At 35.0% G+C, this 17,372-nt stretch overlaps 1 protein-coding gene across 4 annotated transcripts in view; it reads left to right on the top strand.

Annotated features, from left to right (window-relative positions):
* Positions 1-17,372, top strand: part of Golga4 (golgin A4) — a 114,443-nt gene that overhangs the window by 61,928 nt on the left and 35,143 nt on the right. For all 4 annotated transcript variants that reach the window (XM_010629696.2, XM_010629695.2, XM_010629694.2 and 1 more), the window contains 5 exons: positions 2,226-2,357; positions 5,431-5,586; positions 7,110-11,350; positions 12,124-12,245; positions 12,672-12,802. In XM_010629696.2, coding sequence (XP_010627998.1) covers positions 2,226-2,357; positions 5,431-5,586; positions 7,110-11,350; positions 12,124-12,245; positions 12,672-12,802 — 4,782 coding nt within the window. The remainder of the gene's footprint in view (positions 1-2,225; positions 2,358-5,430; positions 5,587-7,109; positions 11,351-12,123; positions 12,246-12,671; positions 12,803-17,372) is intronic.

Genomic DNA, 17,372 nt, shown 5'->3' with positions numbered 1-17,372 from the left:
ATGATGGCCTGGATACAGTTTAAAAATTTTTGATAGAGATATTAACTTAATGTTTAGGTGATTTTCTGCATCCTTTCAAGCTTTGCTTTCTCTGCATTGGGCGATGTTATAAACTGAGGTGTACCTTACCTGGCTTCCTGACTTTAAACTCCTTGAAGGTGGGTTGTTTAGCTGCTTCGATAGAATATCCTCCACAGGACATGGTCAAAAAAGGACTTGCCTAATCTGTGTGTAAGTGGCTAAGAAAATTACTTGGATAAAAGCACCTTATACTCCATGAGTAAATGTACACTATAAGTAAAGTGCTTCTATGACTCATTAAGAAAATAAATGACAAATAGCACCACTTTCCCCCCAAAATCAAGGATTCAGTCAGGCAATTAAAGAAGATGGGGCCGGGCATTTAGGTCAGTGGTTCCGCCACCTGCCTTGCAAGTGCAAGGTCCCAAGTTTGATCCCTGGTACCAAGAAAAAAAGGAAAATGACAGGTTCCTTCTAAACATAAAAATGTTTATTATACAGATAGGAATTATGCATATTAGAACTACGGTGATTCTCTTTTTACTTGGAAAGATTAAAAAGTAAGATGACATTTTTCTGGAAGGTGACATTTCTAATTCATTGAGAGTAAATTGTCCTCTTTAAAATTTGTAGCAGCCAGGCAATAATAATAATAATAATACACATAATGTTTGGCCTGAGTAATATTCCACTTTGAAGAATACTGAGTACTTTCACGTATGAGGCTATGAGTGTAGCTCAGTGATAGAGCACTTGTCTAGCATGTACAAGAGCCCATGTTCAGTCCGTAGCACTGCAAGAAAAAAAAAAGAAATATGCATTTGGGCAAATATGTTTAAGTGTAGTTACTATTTGCAATAACAATAACTAAACCTCTTAACATCCATCAGTAGGAAACTGATTATATCATGGGAAATTAATACACAGATATACTATGCAGTCTTTTCTTAGTCTATTGTTTGTTGACTTTTTTTTTTTTCACTTTTTTTTTAAATTCTGGAGGAGATTTTCTTTTCCTGGCAGTTGAATTCACTATTCTTTAATGGCTATCTAGATTTTTTTACCCCATTCCTGAGTATTGAACCTAGGGGTTTTACACTGGGCATATCCCCAGCCCTTTTTTATGTTTTATTTTGAGACTAATTCTCCCTGAGGTACTAATTTGCTGAGACTGGGCTTGAACTTGCTGTCTTCTTGTATGAGTCTCCTAGAATGCTAGGATAATGGGTTTATGCCTCCATGCCTAGCTGCTATTTGTTATTTTTGTTCTATTTAAATTTTGAGATTTTTAAAATTATTTTTTCTTGATACTTTGATGGCTCATTATATATGGTTATATTTTTAGTCCAACTGAAATTTATTTAGTGAAGAAATAAGGTAAAACCCAACTTAAATTGTTTCCAAGTGACTCTCAGATAATCTCCATATCATTTATTTAACAATCCACCTTTTCTCTCTGATATGCCATATTATTTGATTAATTACTAAATTAGTAAAGTATTAGATGTGGTTCTTTTGTCTGGATTCTCCATGACACTTCATTACTTTGTTTCACCCTGTGCTGTCTGTTGCACTACTGTATTTATTCTAGTTTTGTAATATGTTCTATTATTTGGTAGCTTCCTCTCACTACTTACTTTTGGGGAGAATATTGGCTGATCTTGTTATGTTTGTTTTGTCTAGTAACTCCTTCCCCCATTCTTTTGGTAGTTTTGAATATATTAACTGTTGGGTTTATTTATACTTTTGACATTTATGTAAGATGGAGTTTTCCTATCTAGAAAAAAAATGAGGCCAATAACTTTTTAATAAATATTCATAGCCTAGAAAGCTAGACATAATTGTATTAGTGCAGCCAGGGCAGCTTGACCACAGTAAAGTGCCCTCTCTGACAGCATCCCTTATTCCCCTGCCCACGATGCTTCCTTATCAGGCCAGTGGGGAATTGCCCTGCACATGTGGAAATGGAACTTCAGCTTTATGCACACCTACCACAGGAGCAACACTTCTTATTTTAAACTAAGAGAGAAATATTACTGTTTTTTTTAAACCTTTTGTGGCTTTTGATCTGTGTGGAGGAATGTGCTCTAGTTTCTCCTCTTAATGTTATTACTTTGATTAAACTGTAATAAAGTGTTATTTAGTTGTGGAATTACATATTTCATTCTGGATATTTTCACTTTATCTGTTTGACTGATTTTCAGAAATCTTCAGAAGAACAAATTGCTAAACTACAGAAACTTCATGAAAAGGAGCTGATCAGCAAAGAACAAGAATTGACCAAGAAGTTTCAGACCCGAGAAAGGGAGTTACAGGATCAAATGAAAGTAGCTCTTGTAAGTACCTATTTTGTTTTTGTTATAACTAAATTCCACAGAGTTAAAAGAGTTATCATTCCTCATCCTTGCCTCCCAGCTTTAGGTTAGACTACAGGCAGCCTTGACCTGAGGATAGCAGATAGGCCCAAAAAAGGCTGTTAGAGCTTGTTAGCTTAGTAATTTGTGAAAATGAAATTTTTTGATTTTCCAGGTTTTCATGAATTTATTTATCCTTTTCATACTAGCAACAACCTATAATTAAGAGGAAAAAAGAAAAAAGGTTAATTGAAACAGTAACTACATAATTTAGGAAGAATGTTTAAGAACTCAACAGACTGAATTTATCCAGAGCTCAAGGCTTCCAAAGTTTATATGAATTGTATTGAAAGAGGAAGAAAACGAATCAATATGTGTTTAAGAAATAAACTTAAATTTAAAAAATATACCAAACAATAAGACCAATAACCAGAAAAGTAAGATTCATATTTTAGCTGAAAGATTTGTTCAACTGGTATTATTTGAAAATGAAAAACAAAAAATATTTTTCTTCAATTGTAATGCTCTTGTATATAAATTACTATATAGGTCGGGGATTTAGCTCAGTGGTTCCACTGCCTGTCTCGCAAGTGCAAGGACCCAAGTTCAATTCCTGGTACCAAAAAAATTAAAAAATGAATAAAATAAATAAATTACTATATAGGATGCTAATCCTGAAAATGCAGTTTGTTTTAATAAGTTGTAAAATTATATATACATATATACATATATATATATATAAATATTTGTATGTATATATAATTTTAAAATGTATTCAGTGCAAAAAGATGAAAAATAACATTTAAAATTTTAATCTCCTTTCATACATAACTTTCTTAATTTTTTTTTTTTCTCTCGCAGCCCTGGGGATTGAACCCAAGGTCTTGCAATTGTTAGGCAAGCACTTTACCAGTGAGCTACAACTCTGTTTTTTCATTCTTAGTTGGGTCTGAGCTTTAAGGAATTTCTAGTAGAAAAAATTCTTGAATTGAGGTAACAAGTTTTCTGCTTTGTGAAGCAAACAGGCACATGAATTTACATGTGGTTAGGGTTAGCTAAAGTATAAGAAATTAGTGTGTGGTTGTGAAATTTACACATGTAGGGATATGTATTTGTATTTTCTGTTGGTCCAAAAAAGGAATAGTTTATAAGAACTTAGAGAAGTCTGTAGGAATATTTAAAATATAACAAGACAGCACAAATTAAAAATGGGAGGAAAACAAATGGCATGGAAATTAAGTAAGAAAGTGGAATGTGAGTGAAACTGGACATGGTGGTAAAAAGCTTTTAGTAATGACCAACTGTGGGCTTTTATCCGGGAACAATTTGGGGTCTTTGGAGGCTCTGGGCCTTAAACATTGACATTTTACTATTGTTTTTGAGGAACTGATATATTAAGGTATATTCCAAGTTGAACAAGAATGACACATGCATACATACATGTATGTTTTCCCCTTTCTTTCTTTTTATTGTTTGTTTTGTTGTTCTTCTGTTTTATGGTACTGGGGATTGAATTCAGGGCTTTCACATGGAGTTACATCCCCAGCCATTTTTTAGTTTTTTAAATTTTTTTTAGTTTATCGGTACATTTTAGGTATAAAGTACAGTTACATTCACCATTGGGATCTTGTACCTTTACATGACAGGTCTTGGTTCTCATTTTTTCCCCTTATCTCTGCCCCCATCCATTTTTTAAGTTTTTATTTTGAGTCAGGGTTTCACTAAATCTGTTAAGTTGCCCAGGCTGCCTTTGAACTTGCAGTTATTCTGCCATAGCCTCCAAGAATACTGAGATTATAGGCTTATGCTGCCATTCCCTTCCTTTCTTAATTGAAAAGAGTTAAAGTTTTCCTCTGTTATCTTTATTCAGATATAGAAAAATTGCATTTTAAAAATATTTATATGAGTGTGGTGGTGCATACCTGCACTCGGGGAGGTTGAAGCAGGAGGATTGAAAGTTTGACCCCTGACTTGCCAAGCCCTGTGACTTAGTGAGATCCTTTCTCAGAATGAAAAAGGATTCAGTATATAGCTCAGTGTGAAGCCTCTGAGTTTAACTCCTAGTAATGCATGTGCACACACACACATACATACACACACACACATGTACACACATAGTTTTTATTAAGCAATACAGTATATTGAAAATATTTAAAAATCGATGTAATATGGAACATTCCTTAAAGCATTGTGCTTCACCAGATTATAATGATCTGAAAATGCTGCTGTCAGTAGAGGATGTCTGGGTCAGGGGTATACCTCAGTGGTGCCATGCCTGCCTGGCAAGCACAAGGTCCTGGGTTTGATCCCTGGTACTAAAAGTAAATAAATAAAAAATCAGTCAATGTCTGAGCAGTAAGTATAACTAAGTGCACTTATTGTAATTACAGTTCAATGAAGAAATTATCACTTAATGTCCTAGTTTAATGTGAAAAGTGCTCTCTAGACTTCTCTTCCCAACACAATAAAAACCTCCAATATAAATATAAATATTGATACATAGTAAGGGCAAAGAAACTCTTAAAAACTGAGGATGTGCTAGAGCCCAGATCATCTAAAAAGAGTACTCAAGGCTTAGTTTTTAGTTTTATAGATATTTCCTTGATCTGTTCCATATATTCAGATCTTCTGATTTTGATTGACTTTTCCATGTGAGAGACCGTGTTATAATGACACATTTTTCACAAAGTACATAAATTTAAAATGTAGTTTCTAGACCTAGTGTTAAAATACTAATCTTATTCAGAGGTGAGGTAGCAACAACTATGTGACCCTTCACTTTCAGCATTGTGTTTTGTAAAACATTTTAAGTAATGGAAAAATAGACGATATAGTGTGGTTATTGGAACAGAACTTTTCATATTAAGAGTAGTTGTGGCAAAGCTATAGTGGAAAATAGCTTTAGTGCCTCATTTCTGCAGATGAAAAATGACAATGTTGCCTATCTCACAGGAGTGGGTGCAGATCAAATGAAAAAAGTGATTGTTGTGGAAGTGCTTTGGAAATGCTGAAGATTTATGTGGGCTTAACATGGTATTAATTGTTTTTGGCACAGGAAAAGAGTCAATCAGAATATTTGATGATCACCCAAGAAAAAGAGCAGCAAGATTCTTTGGCTCTGGAAGAGTTAGAGTTGCAGAAAAAAGCGATCCTCGTAGAGAGTGAAAATAAACTTCAGGACCTTCAGCAAGAAGCAGAGACTTACAGAACTGTAAGATAAACAATGTGTAGGCTCCAGAGCTATGAAATTATTTGTGTATGGAGACTATTATTACCTTGCTAGTCTTTATAGTTTCAGAGCAGCTTTTGTTTTACTGGGATATATATCTAGATATAAATCTAGATATATATCTAGATATCTATATCTATATCTATATCTATATCTATATATATATATGCCCTTTATTTTTAGATAGTGTGGCTTTGGGCTCTGTATTTGCTACATGGTACTTCTGGTTTTGCCTTTTAGCTGGCTGTATTTCCATCAGCTACTAAATCTACGCCTTTGTATTCAGGCTTCATGGCATTTCCTCTCCATTGCCCACTCATCCTTGATTCCTAGGAAGTGGCCTCACTTTGCAGGCAACACTTCTTCTAACATCTTCCTGCTTGTTCACCTTTATTTCATGCTGTGTCCTAAACATTATCCATTCTGTGCTTTTGTCAGAGTTTAGTTATACCAATTCCCTACTTTTGTATTTAAGTTTTCCACAAGTTTCCCATATTAAACATAGTTCTATAATGAACATATTTGTATGTATATATATGTATACACGCACACACACACCCCTCAGTGTGTGTATTTGTGAGGCCCCCTGGCGCTTTTCCTGTTTTAAAATGTTAGGAAAACTGTAATGCTCTTTAGACTTTTAACTTTTTTGCTCTGATTTAGACAGTTAAACAGTTATACTCCTTGCACACATTTCTAAATTCTGCTTTATTTTTCCATTATTAACATTTATGAAAGGTGGCATAGTGGAGTGAAATAGGTGCTTAAGAGGCCTGTGTCTTATATTTGCTAGCTTTGTAAATTAATTGTGCCTTAGTTTCCTTACCGGTCACATGAAGAGGTTGGATTTGATAATTCCTTCTGACTTTCTATAGCTCCGTCTTTTTTTTTGGTACTGGGGATTGAACTCGGGTCCTTGCGCTTGCAAGGCAGGCTAGCTCCATCTTATTTAGTGCTTTTTTATTTAGAATCAAAACTGATATTTTATGAGATAATAATAATTAGCAATGATTACTATTATGAGTAACAGTAATTTGGCAAAATTTTATATAAATGCCTTTTTAAAGAAAATCTAAATAATAATTTGGGGGTAGAAAAATCAGATACATTATTTTTCTTCTAAAATTAAATTATTTAATAAAGTTCTATATACTACAACCCTCAAGATAAATACACAGTCAAAGAATCCATCCTCTCACAAAAGTTACTATAGTGCCTTGTGATTTATTATTTATATTTTGACTATCCAGTTAGAATATTTTTGAAAGAAGTAGTAGTTAAAATAGTTACCCAATAAGTAGAAAAAAACTGGAATTCTGAAGTATGTTAAAAATACAATCTTTTCTTTATTATATGATTCCTTTAGTAATTAAGGGCAAACATAATGCTTGTTTTACTGTATTTGGTATGAGATATATATATATGAGTGAATTTTAACCTTTAATTGAGTGGCAGATATAACATCTGTATATTATTGCTAAAAATAAATCTATTTTCATTAACAGAGATTTCTTGAATTGGAAAGTTCTTTGGCCAAAAGATTGCAAGAAAACAAAACTCAGTCAGAAGATTTAACTATTCTTTTCGAAGCTGAAAAAAATAAGCACAATAAAGAAATTACAGTCATGGTTGAAAAACATAAGGCAGAATTGGAGAGCCTTCAGTATCAGCAGGATAACCTTTGGACTGAAAGACTCCAAATCTTAAAGCAACAGCATCAGACTGAGATGGAAAAATTTAGAGAAAAGTGTGAACAAGAAAAAGAAACATTATTGAAAGAGAAAGAGAGTGTCTTCCAGGCTCACATAGAAGAGATGAATGAAAAAACTTTAGAAAAGCTTGATGTGAAGCAAACAGAACTGGAATCATTATCTTTTGAACTGTCAGAAGTAGTAAAAGCCCGTAACAAGCTAGAAGAGGAACTTTCTGTTCTAACAAATCAAGTAGCTAAAGCGAAGCAGGAATTGGAGACCAGGCTGGATGAACAGAAAAATCAGCATCAGCAACAAGTTGACAGAATCATTAAAGAACAAGAAATATCTATCCAGAGAACTGAGAAGGTATTAGAAGATCAAATTAATGAACTGGGGCTTCTCTTGAAGGAAAAGGAAAAGCATTTGGAAGAACAGCAGGCTTATATAGGAAAGTTAGAGGCAGAAATTAAAAGATCCGAAGGGGAACTGCAACAGGCATCTGCTAAGCTGGATCTTATTCAGTCGCACCAGAGCACCGCACATGACCAGGCAGAAGCATATGAGGAGCAGCTGGCCCAACTGCAGCAGAAGTTATTGAATTTGGAAAAAGAAAAAGATCTTCTTACCAGTCATGTAGCTGAAGTTGAAACACAGAAGAAAAGTGTTTGTAGTGAGTTAGAATCTCATAAAATGCAGGTGCAGGATGTAATGCAGCGACTTAAAAAACAGAATAGTGAAATGGAACAAAAAATAACATCTTTAACACAGTTATATGAGTCCCAACTTAAAGATAGTAACATTGAACAAGAGCAGACAAAGCAAATGTTGATGGAAAAAGAAAATACAATTTTACAAATGAGAGAAGGACAATGTAAAGAAATTGATATACTCAAACAGAAATTGTCAGCCAAGGAGGGCAGTATTAGTACTTTGCAGGAGGAATATGAAACTAAATTTAAAAATCAAGAAAAGAAAATGGAAAAAATTAAGCAGAAAGCAAAGGAGACACAAGAAACATTAAGGAAGAAACTGGTGGATCAGGAAGCCAAACTTAAAAAAGAGCTGGAAAATACTGTCCTAGAGCTTAGTCAGAAAGAAAAGCAGTTCAATGCCAAAATGTTGGAAATGACACAGGCTAATTCATCTGGAATCAGTGATGCAGTGTCAAGACTTGAAACAAACCAGAAGGAGCAAATAGAAAGTCTCACAGAGGTCCATCAGCAAGAACTCCATGATGCTGTCTCAAGCTGGGAAAAGAAGCTTAATCAGCAAGCTGAAGAACTTCAGGAAAATTATGAAATCCAATTACAGAAGAAAGAACAAGAGATAGCAGAACTGAAGCAAAAGATCCATATACATGTGTGTGAAAAAGAAGAGATGAACAAGGAAATAACGTGGCTGAAGGAAGAAGGTGTTAAGCAGGATGCAGCATTAAAGGAATTGCAGGAACAGCTGGAACAGAAGTCTGTTCATATGACTTCTCTTTCACAAAATGAAAGTGAACTGAGAGCACAACTTGAAAAACTGGAGGCTGAATTGAATCATTCTTTGAAGGAAAATACTTCTCTTCAGGAACAACTAGTTGAACTGAAAATGCTGGCAGGAAAAGATAAGTTTAAGGTTTTGGAGTTGACAGACAAGTTGAAAATCAAGGATGAAGAATTCCAGAGTTTAAAGTCTTTACATGAAACAAGTAAGAAAAGCCTTGAGGACAAAAGCTTAGAATTCAAAGCACTGTCTGAGGAAATAGCGTTACAGCTCGATTGTTACTGTAAGAAAACTAAAGCTTTATTGGAAGCTAAAACAAATGAACTAATAGACATTAGTAGTAGTAAAACTTATGCCATTATTGCTCGGATTTCCCATTGTCAGCACCACACAACTAAAGTCAAGGAGGCACTCCTGATGAAAACTTGCAAGGTATCTGAATTAGAAGCACAACTTAAACAGCTAACAGAAGAGCAAAATACACTAAATATTTCTTTTCAACAGGCCACCCATCAGTTAGAAGAAAAGGAAAGTCAAATTAAGAGCATGAAGGCTGAAATTGAAGGTCTTGTAACAGAAAAAGAAGCCCTACAGAAGGAAGGAGGTAATCAGAAACAGGTTGCCTCAGAAAAGGAGTCTTGTATCACGCAGTTAAAGAAAGAATTATCGGAAAACATCAATGCTGTCACATTAATGAAAGAAGAGCTTACAGAAAAAAAATCTGAGATTGTCATTCTTAGAAAACAGCTAACTGATTTGAATGTTCAACTTCAGAATAGTATTAGCCTAACTGAAAAAGAAGCAGCCATTTCCTCACTGAGTAAGCAATATGATAAACAACAACGTGAATTACAGGATCAGGTGCAAGATTTATCCTTGAGAGTTGATACTCTGAATAAAGAGAAAATTTCTGCTCTTGAGCAGGTGGATCACTGGTCTAACAAATTCTCAGAATGGAAGAAAAAAGCACAAACAAAATTTGTACAATATCAAAACACTGCTAAAGAATTGCAGATGCAGCTTGAGTTAAAAACAAAGGAAGCTAATGAAAAGGATGAGCAGATACATTTATTAAAGGAAGACCTTGATCAGCAAAAGAAACAATTTGAATGTCTAAAGTATGAAATAGAAGATAAGAAGAACAAGATGGAGAAAAAGGAGTGTAATTTAGAGACTGAGTTAAAGACTCAAACAGCAAGGATTATGGAATTAGAGGATCGTACTACTCAGCAAACAATTGAAATCGAGTCTTTAAATGAAGTTCTTAAAAATTATAATCAACAAAAAGATAATGAACAGAAAGAATTGGTTCAGAAAATTAAGCACTTTCAAGACTTAGGAGAAGAAAAGGAGAACAGAGTTAAAGAAGCTGAGGGAAAAGTTTTAAGGCTTGAAAAGCAAGTGTCTTTCATGGAAGCTGAACTTGAAATTAAGAAGAAAGAATTAGAATGTGTGAATTCAAGTGTGAAAAGCAAAGAAGCGGAGTTAAAAGCATTGGAAGATAAATTTGAGTTAGAAAGTGCTACAAAATTAGCAGAACTGAAAAAAAAAGCTGAACAAAAAATTGCTGCTATCAAGAAGCAGTTGTTGTCTCAAATGGAGGAGAAAGAACAGCAATATAAAAAAGGTACAGAAAGCCATTTGAGTGAACTAAATAAAAAATTGCAAGAAAGAGAAGGGGAAATTCATGTCTTAGAAGAAAAACTTAAGTTATTGGAAAGTTCTCCACAATCAGAAACAGCAGATATGTTCCGATCAGCAGAAAATATGACAGCATGTACTGAACAAAAAGAAGCAGATTCCGAAATCTGTGTGCAGATGGCATATGAAGAAAAAATCAATGCCTTACAAAGAAGTTTGACTGAAAAAGAAAAGCTACTGCAAAAGCTAGAGCAGGAAAAAGAGACAATTACATGTTCTCATTCTGAAATGCAATGCGAGCATCAGGAGGTCTTGATAAAATTAAAGCATGCTGAAGCAAAACAACATGAAGATCAGGTTATGATAGGTCATCTTCAAGAAGAACTTGAAGAGAAAAAGAAATACTCATTAATAGTATCCCAGCATGTAGAAGAAGAGGAAGGCAAAAATAACAGAGAGGCAAAGCAAAACTGGGAAAATGTGGTTTACGATGTCCAGAAAACCCTCCAGGAGAAGGAACTAACCTGTCATTCCTTGGAACAAAAGATAAAAGAACTGGATTCTTGCTTAGTAAGAGAGAAGGAGGTACATAGACTTGAAATGGAAGAGTTGATTTCAAAATATGAAAAATTACAGGCTTTACAGCAACACAATGATGGAAAAAATAAAAACATTGAAGGTTTGGAAGATGGTACTGAAGAAAATTCCATATCACATGCAATCCAACCCAAATTGCTTGGTAACTTGGAAACCCAGCACAATGACCTGGAGTTTAAATTAGCAGGGACAGAGCGAGAAAAGCAGAAACTGAGCAAGGAGGTTGTAAGATTGCAGAAAGACCTTCGAATGTTAAGGAAGGAACATCAGCAAGAATTGGATATACTAAAGAAAGAATGTGAACAAGACATGAAGGAGAAAATCAAGTAAGTTTTATTTCAGCATTCCTCTTTAATTGTTCTTTTTGTGTGTGTGCTTAGTACAATTATTTTAGATTATTTGAACGCTTTACCTACACAAAGTGTTAAATGTAAGCTAAACATGGTGGTACACGTCTATAATCCCAGCTACCTAGGAGGCTGAGGTAGGAGGCTCACAAGTTTGAGGGCATCCGGTCAACTTTGCAAGTAAAGAATGCTTGGGTTGGGCTAGGGATTTTGGCTCAGTGGTTCTGCTGCCTGCCTCTTAAGCAGAAGGGCCGGAGTTCTATCCCCAGTACGAAAAAAAAGAACACTTGGATTGATCCCCAAGTAGTGGAAAAGAAAAGTGTTAAACATAAATTTAGTACGTTAAAATACTGAAAAGAAATAAAAAAAAAAACAGTTTAAGACAAGAGGCAGTATTCCATGTCCATTTAGGGGGGAAAAAAACCTTTGCCTCAATATAACAAGTAACTATTTTCTCTTTGGTTTATTGTTTTTAGTAGTAACATTATTATTATATACCACAGGTGCCTATGGTAGAAGTTTAAAGTGGGAAAAATACTGTTCATCCCCTGACCACTTCCTAGGGCCAGTCATAGTTTGTATATCTTTCCAGAAGTTTTCTGTACTTGGACGACACACACATGCGCACATACATACACTTAACTTGTTTTCATACCAGTGAAATCATACTGTGAACGGTTTTGCAGTCCAGGTAACTCATTGCAATTTGTTTTTTGTGTGGCAGCAATTAACTCTACATTTTTGTTTCTCAGACAGGAGCAGGAAGATCTTGAGTTGAAGCATAATTCCACATTAAAACAACTGATGAGGGAGTTTAATACCCAGCTGGCACAAAAAGAACAGGAGCTGGAAATGACCATAAAAGAAACTATCAGTAAGTACAGCTATTCAATGACGAATAAATCACAATCAGCAGAGACTATATAGTTTTAAGTTTATTCTTTTTTATAGTTGCCATAAGTCATTAAGTTGGAGGAAAAATGATTCTTGTTCAAGAATTTCTCTACCAGGTTCTAGGAAGTTCTCTGCCCTGCCCTGCCTGGCAATGTCTCAGAGAGAGCAAGAATAGCTGAATCAGAAATCATTAGTTAATAACTACCTTATAAAGACACTTAGGCTGAATTCAAGGGTTCTTTTGATCAATTGATGACTATTAGGCTGGGTGTATCACTGAGTACGTTGTAAGACTTACTGAATTTTGCTAAAATTAATTTGTAATGAGGACTCTTAGTAAAATTAAGATACAGACATTCACTGTTGACTAATGTATCTTCTTGTGTGTGTCCATTTTTATTTTTAGGTAAGGCCCAGGAGGTGGAAGCTGAACTTTTAGAAAGCCATCAAGAAGAGATAAATCAGTTACATAAAAAAATTGCAGAGAAGGATGATGATCTACAAAGAACAGCCAAAAGATATGAAGAAATCCTTGATGTAAATTCTTTTTTTTTTTTCTGTTTTGAAATTGGCTATAATAGATCTTATGGTAGTGTTGAATAAGATTTTCAGTTTTTGTTATGTAGAAATGTGCTTTGTTTTGTCTTTTTTTTTTTTTTTGCACACTATTATCCAAATTAGTACTTCTGTACTACATATAGATATAAGAGTCTAATTTCTGCCTGGATTGTACTTTCGTGATCAGTGCTATCCAGGCAGTATAGCCTACTTGCTGGTATTGAACCAACAGTCATTTACTGAAGGGAAGAAGAGACTCTCTTTTACTTCTTCCAGATTGATTCGGGATAAAGTGCGAGAGAGCCAGACTAAAAATTGAGATCTTGTGCTTGGATAAAATCCAAGTATAGGACAGTTATTGTGTATATTTGAGTGTGGCTGTTTAACTTGGAATCTTTCTAGGAGAGCCTGTTGACTTCTCCATCTCTACTAAATTTGTAGTTTTTGTTGGTGTGGGTGAAGTGGGAGGGCAAATTGAGGAAATAAAACAAAATGCATTCAAATGTTTCCTAATTTCAGTTAGTTTAACCTTCGTTACTTCTAATGAAATTGCACTAATAGAATAAAATGAGCCGTGAAGGTAAGAAAGACATGCATGCTAGTGCATACTTTGAACCCCAAGAACATTTTCAGATGTACAACAAATTACTTTCAGATTATATATTCTTCTGTTACTTCATTACTCCCAATCTTATTTTACTGTATGCCAAGAAGCATTTAGTGATTAAGAATGCCAAATGGGAGAATCTTGCCTCAACTACTGATGTATCAGCCCTAGACATCTGAGCTAGGAATAGATACTAATTATTTTTTTTTCAGCTTTAATTTAATTTATTGGTTCATTTTAGGGATACAGTACAGTTACATTCATTGTTGGGATCTTGTACATGACAAGTCTTGATTCTCATTTTTTCCCCTTACCCCTGCCCTCCCTTCACCCCCTCCTCCTCTCCCCATCTACAAACACTTTATTTTCATCTTTTCATTATCTCACATTTTTTTCTTTTCCCTTTTTACCCTTCCCCTACCCATCCCACCTTCCCTGCACCTTTAGCTCCTTTACTAATTATTATTTTAAATGTAATTGAAATAGCTGAAATTTCAGGATATGATACATACCTATACTTTGTTTTTTTTGTTTGTTTGTTTTTTTGAGACAGAGTCTCTTATGTAGTTGAGACTGACCTGGAACTCACTATGTAGCCCAGGCTGGTCTGGAACTCGCAGCGATCCTCCTGCCTCAGCCTCCCAAGTGCTAGGATTACAGGCTTGCGCCACCAAGCCCGGCTACATGCCTATACTTTAAATGCCACCTTTGTGTAGTTTGTGAACTTTGAATTTCAGTATGAAAATATTTAAATAATTTCCCATTTTTTCTACTTCAGAGTATATATGTGCTAAGTTTAGAAAAATATTATTACTTCAAGAATGTTTAGTGAATGTTAGAATTGGAAGATACATTATAGCTAGTTTAGTTCTGTCTTCCATTTTTTGTAGAGGGAAAAGCAAGTTCAGCATAGTTATTTCCTTAAAATCACACAGTGAGTGGTAGAATAGAGGTCCTTCATTAACCTCATATATTTAATAACTAAAGACTTTTCCCTAGAAAGGGAAAGGGACTTTAAGAAGGCAACAACTGTTTATCATGAATAATTAAGTTGGGGAAGTATATCTGCAGGGATAAAATCTTTCATGGTTCTAGAATTCCCTTTTTGTGAGCTACTTCTCTGTCTCTGTCTCTGGTTGTTTGGGGTAGCACATGCTAGACTATCCAAGGATAATGATAATCCCATGTGGTTTTGTCAGTGAGGGAGCAGGGAGACAAGAACCGTAGGCTCTCTGGCATGTTTTCTTTCTCCTTGAAGATTAGCTATATATTAGGAAAGTAGAAGAAATAGTCTTCTATGCTTCAGGTTTGGAATAGTAGAGCAAGTTAGCAGGAAGTGGAAGATGGATAAGGGAATGGGGTGAATTCTTTCTCAAGCTTCTTACTTACCTTAGACCAGCACTATGCATTAGAATGTAATGTTAGGTATATTTTAAAGTTTTCTACCATAAAAGCTACATTACAAAGAAACAGATGAACTTTATTTTCATGCTATGATAACTAACTCAGTATGGCCCAAATAGTATTATTTCAAAATGTAGTCCTTATAACATTCACATATCCGTGGCCCTCCTAATCCACTGCTCTTTTAACTTTGATTCAGCCATCTGCTAATTGAAAATATTTGGGGGAAAAAACTGTGTGAACTGAACCTGTACCTAAACAATAAAGTGTAGCACATCTTTACATAACATTAAGATTATGTTATCTCAGAATGACTCAATATAAATGAGGATGTATATAAGTTATATGCATATACAATGCCATTTTATTCATTGTTTATTTGTACATTTTAGGTATACAATATGATGACATTTATCATTGGGAATTTGTACCTTTACATGATATATCTTGGTTCTTATTTATTCCCCATTCCCCTGCCCTCCCTTCAACCCTTCTACCATTCCCTATTTACAAAGACTTTGTTTCCATTTTTTCCTTGTCTCATATTTTTTCCTTTCCCTTCCATACTCCTCCCACTTCCTTCTCCTCTTTAGACCTTTTCTTGTTTCACATTATCTATTATACATTTTGATTTTTATTTACACTTTGAGTTTCTCACAGCAGAGAAACTATTTGGTATTTACACATCTGTCCTATTTATTTCACGTAAGAGTATGGCCTCAAAGTGCATCCATTTAGCTATAAATGACTCTAGTTTTTCATTCTTTGTGACTGAATAATACTCCATTTATTAAAAAAAAAAAACGTATCTTGTATTCAGTCTCCAATTGATGGGCAGTTGGGCTGTTTCCAAGTTTTATCTATTGCAAACTGTGCCCCTATAAACACAGGTGCACATATATTGCTGTGGTATGATTCTTTTAATTCTTTTGGGAAGATACCCAGCAGGGAAATAACTGGATCAAATGGGACTACTAATCCTAGTTTTAGAGATTATCTATACTGATTTGCACAGTGATTGCACCAGTCTGCACTCCAACAATGGAGAAGGGTTCCTTTCTCTGCGCAGCCCCACCAGCATTTGTTATTGGTTGATTTCTTGATAGCCATTCTTTTGAGGGGGGGTCCTGGGGATCGAACTTGGGACCTTGTGCTTCAGAGGCAGGCAGTGGAACCACTGAGCTACATCCCCAGCCCTATAGCAGCCATTCTTTCTGGGTTGAGGTGGAGTCTCAGTGTTGCTTACATCTGCATCTCTCAAATGACCAGTGATATTGAACATTTTTTCATATGTTTATTTGCTGCTTTTACTTGTTTGTCTGAGAAATGTCTGTTCATTTCATATGCCTGTTTGGATTTTTGAATTGGGTCTTTAAATTTGGGGGGCTGTCTGTTTTTTTTTAAGTTCTTTATATATTCTAGATAGTAGATCTTTGTCTGAGGAACAGCTAGTAAAATGTTTTCCCCATATTGTAGGTTTGTCTTTTAGCTCTGTTGGCGGTTTCTCTTGTAGTGCAGAAGCTTTTTAATAGGATAAGACCCCACTTGTTGATTCTTTGTGCTAGTTCCCTTGCTACTGAGGCTTTGTTCATAAAGTCTTTTCTTATGCCAACATTTTCAAGGTTTCTACCTAACCTATCTTCCAGCAAATTTAGTGTTTTTATTTTAATATTCAGATCCATTTTGATTTTAGTTTAGGGCATGGTGAAAGATATGGGTCTAATTTTAATCTTTGGCAGGTTGAAATCCAGTTTTTCCAACACTATTTATTGAAGAGGCTATCTTTCTTCCACTGAGGAAGGTTGGCTGCTTTGTCAAAGATGAGGTGGCTGAGTATGTCTGGAGTTGTTTCTGCATCTTCTAATCTATTCTGGCCTGTTTCTTAGCCAGTACCGTGCTGTTTTTATCACAGTGGCTTTATAGTATAGTTTCAAGTTGGGCATTATGATATCCCCTGTCATGTTTCTGTTGCCTGGAATTGCTTCTGCTATTCTAGGTCTCTTTGGTTCCAAGTGAATTTTTGGATTGTTTTTTCTAGTTCTGTGAAATATACTGTTGGGATTTCAACTTGGATTTAACAATGCCATTTTTAAAATAAGAGACTTGAACATCTGTGGGATTTGGTATGGGAAAAGGTAGTCTTGAAACCAATCCCCACAGATGCCAAGATATAATTGTATATATGCTCACATGCACATATAGCCACTATATATATATATATATATACACACACACACACACACACACACACACACACACACACACACACACACACACACACACACACACATATATAGTATGTGTATATGTATATACACACAGATACATATATAAATTCTTTCAAATTCCCCCTGATTCCCCCTGCTTTTATATTTCATTTAATTTAGACTAAGCGCAGTTCAGGCGCTGCAATTCTAGGGCTTCCAGTGGCTATTATACAGGCTAGTATATCCTTAGATTTTCCAACTACCAGGTCTGGAACTGACTTCGTAATTGTAACTTGCAGTTAAATCACAGTCCCTAACTAAACTCCCCAAA

Source organism: Fukomys damarensis, unplaced genomic scaffold (genome assembly GCF_012274545.1).
Source record: "Fukomys damarensis isolate Sample0158 unplaced genomic scaffold, DMR_v1.0_HiC HiC_scaffold_28, whole genome shotgun sequence".
NCBI lineage: Eukaryota > Metazoa > Chordata > Mammalia > Rodentia > Bathyergidae > Fukomys > Fukomys damarensis.
The sequence above is the reverse complement of the archived record's forward strand: the minus strand, read 5'-3'. Positions and strand labels throughout refer to the sequence as shown.